Source organism: Bipolaris oryzae, assembly GCF_000523455.1.
Source record: "Bipolaris oryzae ATCC 44560 unplaced genomic scaffold scaffold_8, whole genome shotgun sequence".
Classification (NCBI taxonomy): domain Eukaryota; kingdom Fungi; phylum Ascomycota; class Dothideomycetes; order Pleosporales; family Pleosporaceae; genus Bipolaris; species Bipolaris oryzae.
In genome coordinates, this window is record NW_006911284.1 from 237,508 (window position 1) to 251,627 (window position 14,120).

At 51.7% G+C, this 14,120-nt stretch overlaps 5 protein-coding genes across 5 annotated transcripts; 2 read left to right on the forward strand and 3 right to left on the reverse strand.

Moving 5' to 3' along the window:
- Positions 1-2,076: 2,076 nt before the first annotated feature.
- On the forward strand, positions 2,077-2,718 carry COCMIDRAFT_54435 (uncharacterized protein; the record flags this gene model as incomplete). The annotated part of the gene is made up of 2 exons (XM_007685280.1): positions 2,077-2,591; positions 2,646-2,718. Coding segments are annotated over 2 exons (588 nt in total), but the record flags the coding sequence as incomplete, so codon positions are not given.
- Positions 2,719-4,170: 1,452 nt separating this feature from the next.
- COCMIDRAFT_1277 (uncharacterized protein) lies at positions 4,171-5,061 on the reverse strand (the record flags this gene model as incomplete). The annotated part of the gene is made up of 1 exon (XM_007685185.1): positions 4,171-5,061. The coding sequence occupies one exon, from the start codon at positions 5,059-5,061 to the stop codon at positions 4,171-4,173; it is 891 nt and encodes a 296-aa protein (XP_007683375.1).
- Positions 5,062-7,241: 2,180 nt separating this feature from the next.
- On the reverse strand, positions 7,242-9,696 carry COCMIDRAFT_83015 (uncharacterized protein; the record flags this gene model as incomplete). The annotated part of the gene is made up of 3 exons (XM_007685281.1): positions 7,242-7,777; positions 7,831-8,178; positions 8,247-9,696. 3 exons carry the CDS (start codon positions 9,694-9,696, stop codon positions 7,242-7,244), a joined length of 2,334 nt encoding a protein of 777 aa, XP_007683471.1.
- Positions 9,697-10,492: 796 nt separating this feature from the next.
- Positions 10,493-11,629, forward strand: COCMIDRAFT_32663 (uncharacterized protein; the record flags this gene model as incomplete). The annotated part of the gene is made up of 2 exons (XM_007685232.1): positions 10,493-10,843; positions 10,904-11,629. The coding sequence occupies 2 exons, from the start codon at positions 10,493-10,495 to the stop codon at positions 11,627-11,629; spliced, it is 1,077 nt and encodes a 358-aa protein (XP_007683422.1).
- Positions 11,630-11,739: 110 nt separating this feature from the next.
- Positions 11,740-14,067, reverse strand: COCMIDRAFT_82882 (uncharacterized protein; the record flags this gene model as incomplete). The annotated part of the gene is made up of 3 exons (XM_007685282.1): positions 11,740-13,547; positions 13,599-13,904; positions 13,968-14,067. The coding sequence occupies 3 exons, from the start codon at positions 14,065-14,067 to the stop codon at positions 11,740-11,742; spliced, it is 2,214 nt and encodes a 737-aa protein (XP_007683472.1).
- Between the last annotated feature and the right edge of the window lie 53 nt (positions 14,068-14,120).

Here is a 14,120-nt window from a genome sequence, read left to right on the forward strand (position 1 = left end):
CGTAGAGGAAGAAGACAAAATATAAGTCTTAACCACCTTCCCCGCCTCGTCCTGCTCACTCATTTGAGCTAGAATAGCGGGTTGCAGCGCCATTTTTTTTTACGTAGGTCTTGCTTGCGCGATTGTTTTGGGTCGTTGGTTTGGTTGGCCGGGGAAGAGGTGGGTGGAAGGATGCATTGGGGTTGAGTGGTGGGGGTCGTAGGTAGTAGTGGGGTGGGGGGGTTTGACCCGGGAGCGTGGTACGGGTGACACGGGGAGGTTGGGTGAGATGGGGATCTCAGGGTTTTGCGCGGGTTGAGGGGGCTTAGGTGAGGATAGAGAAGGGAGAAGGTAGAGATGTTGGTGTGTTTCTGGGGGTTTTTTGGGTTTTTTGGGGGTTGTACGGATTGTGATGGGGTTATGGTTGGTGTTGATCGCTTGAGTTGCTATCATTCATACTACATCCACAGTTCCTTATCCATTTGCGTAGTATAGAATTTTTTTCGGATGAGAGACAGATTCTATGGTGTTCAGAAATGATGGAAATCATGCAAATATGAGTACAATGGAAACTTATGTGTAGATATCGTACACCCTGCTTTCCTCGCTAGCGGTTTGACTAGTAAATGTGCAGGTACACAAATTACTTCAATCGCTATGTCCGTTCAAGGAAAGAGCATGAGGAAGGAGGTTGAAATCAACATATGTACATATATTCTATTGCATGCTATGGAAAACTAGCGCATACTCTTGAATACGTAAACAGAGGAAGTATGAACTACGTCGTCGTTGTCAAGTTCTCACAAACACCCAACTCTACGTTAAACAGGAAGCGAGTAGTCAATATAACCAATATAGCAATTCAACTACACATGATTATCTAAAACTATAGAGCTCTGACCTCCAGTGCTTCAACACCCATGTAGCTTGACCGCGGTATCCCACTTCCCTCGAAATGAGTGCCTTCTGACGCTCATTTTGCTCAATCGAGGTAGAGTGAAGGGCACAGGTGGCCCGTGAGATCTTGTTGCCATGCAATCCATTTGCTTAGTCACGTGCTCAAGCACTTTCACAACAGTATTTCACTACACCTCACTTGCGAAGCTCCCACACAAAACAATCAAAATTCCCGTCAACATTGTGCACAAAGCCTCATTGTCACTTAATCTTTCCTTTTTTTCGCAACAAAATTGTCCACATTCTGTGCTTTTGCATGGTCCTCAGTTCAAGGCTCGCACGCTTCCGTGGTTACGTATCCAATCTCAACGGAGTGAGTGTTTATCAAAGCTTAACAAGATTTTATTTGCAACAAACCACTAACAAGCTGTTATAACATAGTCAGAAAATGAAACCAGCATCTCTCATAAAGCTCACAACAATTTGATACCGCGACTGAGTACAGCTCGCTGTCTCCACTCTGAGACTCAGGGAGAAACTCCCGATAGCTGTTCAAACCACGCAGTAGTGCTATCGCAGAAAATTGCATTTTCTTACCTCAACGTAAAAGTAGGTAACCCCCCGCCCCTCTTCCCTCGCCCGCAAGCAATCATGGAGCTGGTGGGTATTCATCCAAGGACAGCACGACTGGCGATTCAGTTGCAGCTTGCCGACATCCAATCAGCTCTGCAAGAGTTGAAAGAAGAAGATGAGCGGAAGGCTTTGATGATATTGCATGATGAACTGGAGTACAGTTTATTATTCTTACAAGACCAGGTCTTTGCTATGGATCTCAGAGAAGATCGAGATAATCGAACTGTGGTTACCGAATCTCTTCGCGAAGAGAGGCAAGCGGAAGAGGACCACGGTGTTGCAGGTGGACTGAGCGGTGTCGATGATGAACACACCCCGCTACCGCGTTCAGCGAAGAGAAACGACATGATGCAATCACCGAGGGTCGATGATGACCACCAGGATCTAAGCCCAATGCAAAGGCTGGAACTACTGAAGAAGGCATTGGGATTAACCGGCACTCATGAACACACCAAACATGACACTGCATCAGCTGCCGCGTCCAACCATGATCCCTACAGCGAGTCTGGCCCTTCCGAGTTCAAGGGAAAAGGCAAAGGGAAGGCAACAACTGACGGCGAGCATGCTACCCATGTCGTGTGTTCTGCCTGTATGGAACTGTGTCCGCGCTTCGATGCGCTCGAGCTTTCCTGCAAGCGCTCGACAGAGGACTCTGCTCACGCCTACTGCAGGATGTGCTTGATTGACTTGATTCACACTAGCCTCGCAGACACTACCCTTTTCCCACCTCGATGCTGCGGCGAATCCCTGCCTATATCTCGTTGCAAGCAACTATGCCCACCATCACTGATGGCAGAATACGAGGAAAAACAGATGGAGCTAACGACGCCGAATCCTGTATATTGCAGCAACCGAAGCTGTGCCAAGTTCATCGAGCCTTGCAACATCACCGCTGATATTGCAGTATGCTCAACTTGCCAAAAGGATACTTGCGCTATTTGTCAAAATCCGAGACACAACGGGGTGTGCCCAAGTGATCTATCGGTTCAGGCATTGATACAAGTAGCTCTCGAAGAGGACTGGCAGCGATGCCCCAACTGCAGAACAATGATCGAGCTAGCCACGGGCTGCTATCACATGCGGTAAGAACAAAGTACACAATGCGTTTGACCCTCCCCCCGCTGACAGCGTGATAGATGCCGATGCGGCACGGAGTTTTGCTACCTATGCGCAAAGCTATGGAAGACCTGTTACTGCCCCCACATGGATGAAGGCCGCCTCATCGCCAACAGACAAGCCAGCAACGGCCGGCGCAACCAAATCGCCATGCCTGAAGAGATTGAAACACTCGAGGAAGCTCTGCGCATGCGGCTCGGAATCGTGGCTGGAGGATTTGCAATTCCCAACGATCAAACCGCAGACGAGAGTGCCAGACAGTTCTCTGGCGAATGTCACCACCGCTGGCAACGAGCGTTTGGCGAGGATGGCGGCTACGAAGTATGTGGAATATGTGATTATCACCTCAGATTCGTGAATAGTTGCTTGACGTGCGGGACCAAGATTTGCAATCGATGTTTGCTTAACAGGCTCTGAGCATACACGACTCTGCTCAGAGACTGTATTCGGTTGGGAGCACCAGCCAGCAGGATTGCTTGGAATTTTTTTTTGGATACCTGTCTGGGACATAATATATCGAAGTACCTTTTGTTGGAAAAGAATGGCAGGCTCCACATCCCCAACCTGGTGGAATCGGGTATCAAAGAAGGATGGTGGAATAAAGAGCTATTATAGAAGAGGTTCTTGGAAGCTCGCTATAAGTAAACCCCCTAATATAATATCACGACTGTATATGCATTTACTTGTAGTCCGAAGAACTACTTGGTTGAATGGTGGTGATATTTAGACTGCAATGTTCCTACCATTATTGCCCCTGTGTATTGTCAGAACCGCCTGGTCTATCCCTGAGGTTCTATCACCAGCCTCCTTTCACTACAGCCCGTGTCTCTTTAAACAAAATAATCATCATATTGCTCTGCCCTGTAAGTTACACAGCCTGTGCTTCCATTGAGCTTATACCAAACACCCACATGTATTAAGTAGTTGATTGTACTCAGACGCCCATGCCCTGCCGCTAGAGACCAGGGTCTTCCGTCTGTAATTGTAAACTAAATTAGTGGCAGGACAAACCTGCCTCAACTAACCTCTCTATGGTAAGTTCCCCAACCACCATCCATAATTTCCAAACCTTCCCATGTCACCAATCCATGTATGCGTGTATATAATAGTAATTTTTTCATTCGAGAGGCCAAGCGAAAGGCTCTCTCCATGTGCTCGAAATTTGATATATAATCAAGTGGGTATCCGTGTTCTCAAATAAAATACAAAAAAAATTAGAAAGGAAAAAACAAACAAAAAATGTATCCTTCTTCGCCTCTATGTCCCAGGAGAAAAATAGGTTGACGAAGGGTTTTCCCATTCCGCGAGGAAGCATAGTTTTTCCCCAAAAAAGAAACAGATATGCTCCTGTACGTTTCTCCACACATTGCCCTCAACGAGTGGAGTAATTCAATGTCGAAAGCGCCCGAGGGTATGCAAACGATGATACCAAACCAGGTAAAGAAAGTCGACTTTTTTCTGCCTCAACACCCCCAGCCTCCCCTCCCTCAAGGACAAGAAAAAAAAGGGGGGGAGGAAGGGAGGAGAGAGGGAACTCACTCCAACTCAACTATCCTCACTCCCCCTCCGCCAGCCGCCTACCCGCCCAAACTTGACCTTCCCGCCCAACCGCTCCACTTCTTCAACTGCCAAATCGCGCTGACGCTCCAGCTCCTTGATGTAATCAATAGCAACAGCAAGCACCATACTCTTACTCGGCTTGACGCCTCCCGACTCGGACGAGGCATCGCTCTGGGGCAAAAGCGGCACAGCCTTACGCAACCGCTCGAGCTCGGCGTTGAGCTTCTCACGGTACTTGCGCTCGACCTCGGTGTGTGGCATGCACTGTGTCCGGGCGTGCTTGGCGGGGCTGGTGCTACCGGTGGCTGAGGGTTCCGAGGCCGGGCGGTGGATGCGAGGGCGGCCGCGCTTGCGGGGGAGGGGTTTTGAGATGGGGTCCTGGGGGGAAGGGGTGGGATTGGTGGCTACTACGGGGGACAGAGAGGCGGGGCTGCCGTGGTTGCTCGGGGTGGGCAGGGGCGAGGGGACTGAGGGGAAGGCTGACGCTGTGTACTCGGGAGATATGTAGCCGTGCTGGAAGTCGCCGGAGGTGCTGAGAGGCGTGGGCACGCCGGTTTGCCACATGGGAGCGAATTGGGGGCTTGTGGGCAGACCGTGGGTGGCGGGCGGACAGACTACGGCGGAGGGGGGGCTCATGAAGCCATTGGATAATGGGGCGTTCCAGTTGAGAGAGTTTGAAGGATCCACCGGTTCGCTGGGCCGAGTGAAGCAGGGGCCGCTGTTGCTGTCTAGGCTGCTGTACTCGGATAACGGGGGATACGAGTCTCCGTAGCAGGGAGATTCGAGCTCGTCTGGAGATGGAAATGTATCACTCTCTGGAGGAGAATACGTCGGATCTGGTCCTGCGGTGAACGCAGGGAGATTGTGCACAGCCATGGCCAGGGAGAGAGGGAGAGAGAGAGAAAGAGAGAGAGTGTGTGTGTATGAGGCAGCAAGGAGGATTGAGCAAAGTCAAGTCGTAGTAGAAACCTGCAAAATGTCTGGGAAAAGGTACCTTCTCATATACCTATTGCAAAGCCGACGGTTTTGCAAGACAGTAAAAAAGAGGAATTCACAAAAAGCAAAAGCTGAATGAACATTCTTAACTCGTTTAATACTAGAATATTCCCCCGCACAACCCGGTCTTTCAAGCCCTGTCTTGCGAGGGCACATGCCAATACCTTGGGATCGAGAATTAGAGCCACAATCGCAAAAACAATGCAACTCGCATCGTACCAGTGTCAGGGGCCACGCACACACCGGCGTTTCCCATGCCTTTAACTCGAAAGACCAATGCATCACAACGACGTCAGCGCGGCTATCTGGTCTACCTATCTCGAATCTTCCCGACTAGGCGAGCACATTGTTGGATATTCGGTGCAAAGGATGGGTGGGAGATGAGAGTGTTACAACAACGAGCTTGAATTTCTGTTCCCCCTCCCCCCTTCCTAACCCCTCCGCTGGCTGCTTTGGTAGGTGTTACATGCTTACAAAACATTCCGTATGCAGAAATCATGCGAGTGTAAATCTCTGCACTGTCCCATCTGGAGAACTGCGAAAGGGTAACTTTTCTTTTTTACCATTGCGCAACCGGCTAACATCACGATCTTGATCTGCGCCAGGGCTTAGGGGACGTGGGGTGGCCCATATTTGGAGCGCAAAAACCCCCCTTTCGCCGTTGGCGATGTGAGGGGGAAGGCATTTGTCGATGTTGAAAGGGTGCTGATTGTTGAAACGTCCATGGCAGCCGGCATGCTAAAGTCGAACGAGGGCGGCTCGGCTTTACTTTATGGGATTCCTGGCCTATCCAATCAGCAGCCTTGCACGAGCCCCCACCGCATTGGTCCCCACTCTAGGTGTGACCGACAGGATCGGGTACGATTGCCGGATTCTTCACATTGCAACGACACAAGAATATGGCCGATATCTGCTTCTAGCAATTTCCATGCTCATCCTGCCGGCTTCGCCCAATCTCACCTGTGACAGTTGTCCGCCATCTTCCGCGCCTGGGAACAGCCTTGTGCTCGCCTCGGTCTTGGACAATGTTGCTCTTTGATTGACGGCAGGAGCTCCTTCGGCCCTTCTCGTCCCTCGTCTTGAGGGGCACAGCAGTCGACATGAGCCAAGTCATGCCTACGTACGACTTAACACTGCTGGCTCCAGGCAATAACGTCCCATGTTCTCTCGTATACGCAACAAGCGGTGCCGCCCAGTATCCTGAAGGGACAAGCGCTTAGTACTATGTCGCCGTGGTGCACATCAATATTGGACAGTTGTTGGCCTGGGTCTAGGCCGCCACCGTAGATTGAACTATAGACTCGACTGTGGACCTGTGGATCTCGAGGACATATGGGCGCATCGCCGTCGGGACTGACGGCACAGGCTTTTATACTTGCGCCAAGACTCCGGATCATGTTATATCACAACACCCCGAATCTGCTGCGACGAACCTATGGCAATGTACCTGAGTATCGGCAAGAAAAACAACCTTCTCGTGCATCCAGGCACAGCATACAGCAAGATCCGTTGCACTGCGCAGGGACACATCAAATCCTCTCCTGCAGCATCTGACACGAAACTTTGTCTAGTCGTGCGTGTACACGGCCTTTAAGCTTTGCCCTGGGGTATACTCGAGTCGTGCTGGAGATGCATGACCGACGTGGCACTAGCATGTCCAAGAACCAATCGCACCAAAGGAATCGATAACTACGTGAGCTGCGAAACCAATCTTGGCATGTGCAGCCGTTTCTGTCTCCCTCCTAGAAAGAGCAACAAACACAAGTGCCCAACATTTACCATAGTCATTCAATTGTCCGTCTTGTCTGCGTGGATTTTCATATTTCATAATGCCTGACATATGCGTGTGTCAATTTGATAGAAATAACCCATCCCATCCGTAAAACGCCAAGTTGCCGGCCCACCCTTCTCCCTACCAATACAATCTAACTCCTCTCTCCTCAGTTGTACAACACATAAACGCATCCAGGCGCACGGTTTTCTTCCTTGTATCCAGAGGGGACTTATACAAAAAGTGAAAGGAATGAAAGGTGTGTCCAGCACCTTCAAGTCAAGTAAACTCAAAGTCTAACATTGGCACCAATCTTACCCCCCTTGAACCAAACATTTTCTCTCCACTCGCCGATGCGTACACCAACATAAGCGAATGCACTGAGTTTGAGCTGCCCGCCAAGTGCCTTTTTAATGGCATCGTAGCCCAGGCTGCCAAAAGACCAGTCCACGGGCAAATGTGGAGACTCGGACAGACCCGGAGGTACGGCAAAAGGCAGGTCATATAGGATCTTGCCAGCCACATGGCCATCGTGGTAAGCTGTCGCATTCATGTTGGTGATGTACAAGGTCGTGGAGCGGAATGGCGAGGCCAGAGTGAAAACTGCAGTGCTGCTGATGAGATGCATCGTGGTGCTGCGAATAAAGTGTGATTTTCCATCGTCATCGGGGTCTTCATCATCATCATCGCCATCAGACGGCTTCTTGGGAGTAGACAAGTGCGGCATGGGACGTTCAATAGGAAAGCGTGAGAGGAGACGGCCAATGTAGGGTGCAGCTGGCACGGATTGCTCATGTGCTTGGACAGTTATGGTTGTGTTGAAGCCTGTTTTCGTATTAGCATGCTACGTGTGCCATGGTATGTTCATCTGGTCGTACCCGAGATGTACTGAGAGAGTAGCTCTGCGCCAATCTCCTTTCCTTTATGGCCACCATACTCATAAGGGTCCCAATGAAGAGATACGAGATGGTTGGTGTTGTTGCCGGGAACAACCTCCATGTCCTTTACCGTTGCACTGCCAATGTGTGAACCATTAGCCAGGACATTGATGTTGAAGTAAGGGACTGTAGCCGAGTAGTTTGTAGGGTTAGTGAAGTTGACCATGGCCGTGATGGTGAGAGAAGTTGGCGAAGTGTCGACAATTGCCATGTTGCCAACTTTGACATTGAGCGCACTCTCTTTGCCATCACCATGGCTGGGCTCACTGTCGTTGCCATGACGGATTGCTGGACACAAAACGTTAGCTTACTGGAGGTCCAAACAGTCAAACGTGGATTACGAACTGGCTACGAACGTTTGACTGGTACGACTCCTTGCGCTGGAATGCCTCGCACGGCAAGTTTACCCATGGGTGTGTCCACACCAACACTGACGGCTGCCTTGAGATCCATCAAGACGGACTTGCCGCCAAATAGAAGAGCCTGCACAACCTCGCTAAACAGATCGTCGTCTACAATTTCAATGGGTGCGTCTTTGATGACAGACTGAACGAGAAGAGAAGGTCCTTCGGAGCCATGGCCCTCGACGCGCGTCGAGTTTGCCTTTTGCCATTTTTCAAGGTTCAGCTTTCCAAGTATCTTTTTGTGGTAGTAAATATCGGCGTCGGCCTTGACTTGAGTCACATTGAGGGGGAAGTTCATCTCGTTGGGCAAGCCAATGTCGACATTGACAATGCCGGAAATCTTGGGCGCAGCCTCGGGTGTGTCCGGCTCGGCAAACGGGTTGGGCAGACTGAAATGCATGTCTGCAAGAGAAAAGTTTTTGATGAGGTTGCCCATGGATTTACCAGCGAATGGTACAGGCACAATGATGTCCTTCAAAAGATCACGAGCCCAATCGGGTGCGGCTGGGTCTGGGAACTTGCAGCAGTTGATGTAGATGGTCGCATCCTCGCCCTTCATGTAGTCGCCCAAGAAAGTATCAAGCGGTGATTTGGCGGTGTTGGGACATACTTCGGTCACAAGATTGGAGATTTTCTCGACATTGCCGTTGACACTGATCTTGACATCTGAATTTGGCTTGACGTGGAGCTGGCCGGTCTGGGCAGTTCCGACCATGAGAAATGTGTCAGCCGAGCAGCCCTGAATACCCACATCGACAGCCACGGATGGGAGCGTAATGTCAATAGGGAAGTCGTTTTCGACAACTATAGTTGCGTCTGCAGCGAGACCCTTTTGACCATGCTTGGCCTCGCCGAGGTTGAGCTTTGTGATGTTGTAATGTGGCAGGGCGGGGATATCGCCACCCTGGAAGACTACAGATTGCTCAACAAGCTGCTTGCCAATGTGGATCAAACCCGACTTGAGCGGGACCAGTGCCTTTGCCTTGAGCCGTATCTGTCCCAGCCGGCCATCGATCCAGTCTTCGGCAACATTGCGAATACCGTCGAGAGATCCTGGCTGCACAGTGGCATCGAAAGCTACATGCGTGGTGTGTCCGTTCCTGATATCCACCTTGACGCCTGGCATCTTGGCGGTACCGACCAGAATATTGCCATACTCGGGCAGGTAGACTTCAGCATCGAAAGGGCCCGTCTCGGCCTCGTGGGCAACCCATGTGCCGAAGCGGCCGAGGTTGCGCACGCTCTGCTTCTTGACCTTTGACGCGTCCATGGTGAAGTCTCCTTGGATGTGGATCTTTGCGCCATTGCTGGTCAAGCCGTCCATGGAGATCTTGGTAGGCTTGAAGGTGGCAGCCTGCATCGAGTACTCCTCGATGCTCTCTTTGGCAAGAAAGCCGAGCATGATGAAGATGACAAGCAGGCAGAGGGTGATGAGGGCCAGTATGCTCGGCCAGCGCTTCTTCCATAGCGAGCCTTTGGCGTTGCCACCCCTATCAGAACCGCATAGCGATTGGCGCAGTGAGCGCGTCGCCGGTGTGGCCTCGTCGCAGTCTTCGTCATGGTCGTCGTGGTCATCGTCGACGTCTTGCTGAGACAGCAGGGGTGTTTCTTCGGTGGTTCTGCTCGACTGCTGTGAGCGGACTGATCGTGCTGATCGCGCTGAGCGTGCTGAGCGTGACGAGCGGGCAGACCTGCGCGAGGCGGGTCGTGAACTAGGGGTGCGAGTGTTGGCATCGGCGGTGATGGTGTTGTCGTTGTTATCGTTGTTGTTGGAGGAGGAGTTGGAGCCCCACGCCTCGTCGGGGTTCTCCATCTTCAGCCGTAGGGGAGTCCAGGCGAGAGCCATGTTGGACAGAGGGTGGACGGAGAGAGAGATGTCGAGTCCACGTCCAAGTCCAAGGGCCGGGACGAGATGGTGTTCATGGTCTCGTCATCATCTACTCAGCCACACGCGCCCACATCCACACACAGCACAGCAGGGTGGCGGGCCGACGTGTGCCTGTCTGCCGCGCCCGCTAGCCCCTTCTGACCCCAGCATTTCTGATCATCCCCACTGTCATGCGTCAGAATGTTAGCGTCTTCAAACATTATATCGGCCCTCTGGAGTAATGTGCCTTCTGTGACTCTTACGCTGCAATTGCGAACTTTAAAATCCCTGGACCGCCTGCTCTGACTTCCTGCACTGCAACTGACACATCATGCCCGCTTTCCGCCCTACGACCGCAGCTCTGCGAAGCTTGCGCCGTTGCTACTCGTCGGCCTCGCCAGCAACACCTCCCACATCACCCTTTGCGCCGCGACATCTTCTCTCCATAGCTGACCTCACACCCGCTGAGCTCACTACGCTTGTGCAGAATGCACACCGCCACAAGACCACCATCAAGCAGACAGGAGAGGTCCCCCACTCCATGCGCGGGGCACTGGCTGGCCGCACCGTTGCCATGACTTTCAGCAAGCGGAGCACGCGCACCAGGATATCCACAGAAGGCGCCATTGCAGCATTTGGCGGCTCGCCCATGTTCCTTGGAAAAGACGACATACAGTTGGGTGTATGGCCTGCCCGTTAAATCCGTGATTTCCCTCATGTCCGCTAACATCAAGGTGATCAGGTTAACGAGTCTCTCTATGACACCTCTCTCGTCCTCTCCAGCATGACTGCCGCCATCGTCGCCCGCGTGGGCCCCCACTCCGACGTTGCAGACCTCGCAAAGCACTCGAGTGTGCCAGTCATCAATGCCCTCTCGGATCTCTACCACCCCCTCCAGATCATCGCCGACATGCTTACCGTTTCCGAAATCTACCCCTCCACATCTGCTACTTCGCTCGGTCTCGAGGGTCTCAAGATCGCATGGATAGGCGACGCAAATAACGTCTTGTTTGACCTGGCCATTGGCGCTACAAAGCTGGGCATCGACATGGCTGTCGCAACACCACCGGGCTATGAGATCCCCCAGTCTATGCGCGAAGTCATCTCCCACGCCGCGCAAACCTCCCCTCGTGCAGGAAAGCTCCTGGAAACAAACACACCCGAGGAAGCCATAAAGAACGCAGATATCCTCGTCACAGATACTTGGGTGTCCATGGGCCAGGAAGAAGAAACCGCAAAACGTCTCAAGGCATTCGAGGGCTTCCAAATCACATCGGATCTGGCCAAACGTGGTGGTGCAAAGGACAACTGGAGCTTCATGCACTGCCTGCCTCGTCACCCAGAGGAGGTTGCTGATGAGGTCTTTTACGGACCGAGGAGTGTCGTTTTCAAGGAAGCAGAAAACAGGCTGTGGAGTGCCATCAGTGCGCTCGAGGCGTTCGTAGTCAACAAGGGCGAGATCCAGTGACTAGATCCTTGGTTTGAATGACTGGAACATGTTGTATGATTTTACGAATCGAAAAAAACAGTTGTACCTTTATCTTAGAAATATTTAGCAAGCAAGACTCATCTAATCCTCTATGCGTCTTTGTTCTTGTCCTTGTTCTTGTCTTCTACGCCTTCATCCATCTTCTCCTTAACCTTCTCTCCCAACCCCTCTACTCCCTTTCCCCAAGCCCCAGCCTTCTTTCCCCACCTCATCATTCCCCATGCATGCGTCCAGCTAAACTTTGGCGGCGCATCAGGATGCACTCGGAACGGACTAGCCCCATGCTTAAACATATCCTCCATCTCCCTCTGCCTGTCCCTCTCGCGCTCTTCTGCAGACAGGACCTTGGTATTCGGTGGCAACGTGCTCGGTGTAGGCGCAGCAGGAGAAGTAGCAGACGACGAAACGCGGTGTTCCCAATGCCTATTCTCCAGCGGAAGAGGTCGCCACCAGTCTACCGTATCAACATCATCTGCACGATCCCACCATTTCCCAGAGCACATTTCGTAAATCCTGCTTTCAGCTCTCTTAACGGCAAACTTCTCGTCTTCACCTGTTAGTCCGCCTATATTCGCAAAGTCGGGGGATCCAGGACCCAAGCGGCGCTCATCCGTGTACGAAGAATCTGGCCGGCGCATGCGGTTTGGCGGGTCATCTTCGAGCGCGTCGTCAGATAGCATGTTGTGGCTGGAGCCAGCGTAAGATGAGATATTTGGTCGAAAGGGAGAGTTGAGATCTTGGTAGATTTCAGAATAGGTTTCGGGGTGTACGGCGTCAGTGTCTAACGTTTCTCCGTCTGTTGCTGAAGAAGAAGGTGGGCGTGCGGGAAAGAATATCTTGTCGGGGGCTGCAGCGGCGGTAATCATAAGTCTGCAACGGGATTCGTACATAGCGTCTAGCAAGGTGATGAGGCGTCTAGCTTCGCTTTTCATGAGCAGACCCATGATGGGTACGTCAGTGACGATAAAGGTGTGGTATGTGGATGCGAGCGTAATGTAGTCGGCAGGGCCGAGCACGGCACCGCATAGCTCGGCAAAGGTGAAGAAGGCTACACCATTGTACTGTGCGGGGACATGGAGAGCGCGGTTGTATACAGTCAAGGTGGCGGGAGCCCAAGGAATCGGATATTCGTGGCGTGTTGCCTGTTCAACCAGGGAGTTGAAAGCTTCGCCGAATTCGATCATGGTTTCTGCAGTTTGGGGCTGGATGAGGTAGTTCTTTGGTAAGGGGGATACAGTCTCGATCGATGCAGAATCCTCCGCTGTATCCGTTGCGCCAGTAGCAGTCAAAGTCGTGGCCGAATCAATGGCATCTAGAGTCTCGGACACGGAAACTTGTACGCTGTCCCTCCGCTCAGAAGTTTCCTTTGTATCTTCCAATTCCAGCTTTCGATAATCTTCCTTCCCTTCCATTTCCCAGACCTCGCACCTCGCTCTTAGCACTTCCAAGAACGCCGAAAACTCACCCAGCTGCCCCGCCCCATCATCTCTCCTAATGTACGAGCTCTTAGTCATGCCCCAACCTAGTCGACTAAGACGGTGCACTGGTCGTGAAAACTCCATTCCTGCGGCCTTAGCAAGCTCCTCTGGCATACGGTTGCTCGTTGCGATAAGAACGCCGCCGAGCTGGAAGAAAGACGTCATGAGATTAGACAAAATCTTGCTTGCAGCACGGTCTGGAAGTTGAAATTCATCTAAAAAGAGAATTGGGGACTTCTCGATGAGATCGCGTGCAACCAGAAGTAACGAATACTCGTCGTTGGGTGCTCCTGGGCCGGTTACTAACGACCTAGATATCCGAAGTTGCTCAAGTCGGGAAATGGTATCGAGCATGAATGTATTGAAGTGCCAACGCCGCTTCTTGCGATTGGGTAGACATTCTTGAAACAAGTCGATAACTAGAGAAGCGATGAGCCTTCATGTCTACAAAATGCTGTCTCAAGCCTTACGCATCGATTTGCCAGTCCCAACTTCACCATGCAGCATGAGGCCTTTGGGACTCTGTAACTGCATGGCCTCATCATGGCTTGTTAGAACACGAGTCAAGGCTACTGAATCTCTCTTCTCTTTCTCCGCAAGTAGCGATGTCCATACGCCCCTTCTGCCAAAGCGATTAGCGTGCGTATCTGTTGGGGCTGTTGTTGCAGCATTTTGATCTGAACCAACTGCCCGAGAAAGTTGCTGCAGTCGTTTCGAATACTCTACAGTCGGTTCATAATCAATCAGTCGATCATAGAGTTTCTGTAAGTGCAAGGCTGATGGTCACAGTTAGTACATGTACAATGTCCTTGGCGGGTCCAGAATGGTAGACGTCATACCGAGGCGATGCTGAGCGGGATCAGGTCGGATCTTCTGCGTAGCGATGAGACTGCGATATAGCACCAAGGGGTTGGTGATCGCAACACCGGTGGACGACATTGGTAGTCATTGGTTTGAGGAAGTAGAACTTGTGTCGCATCTTCCTGAAGACG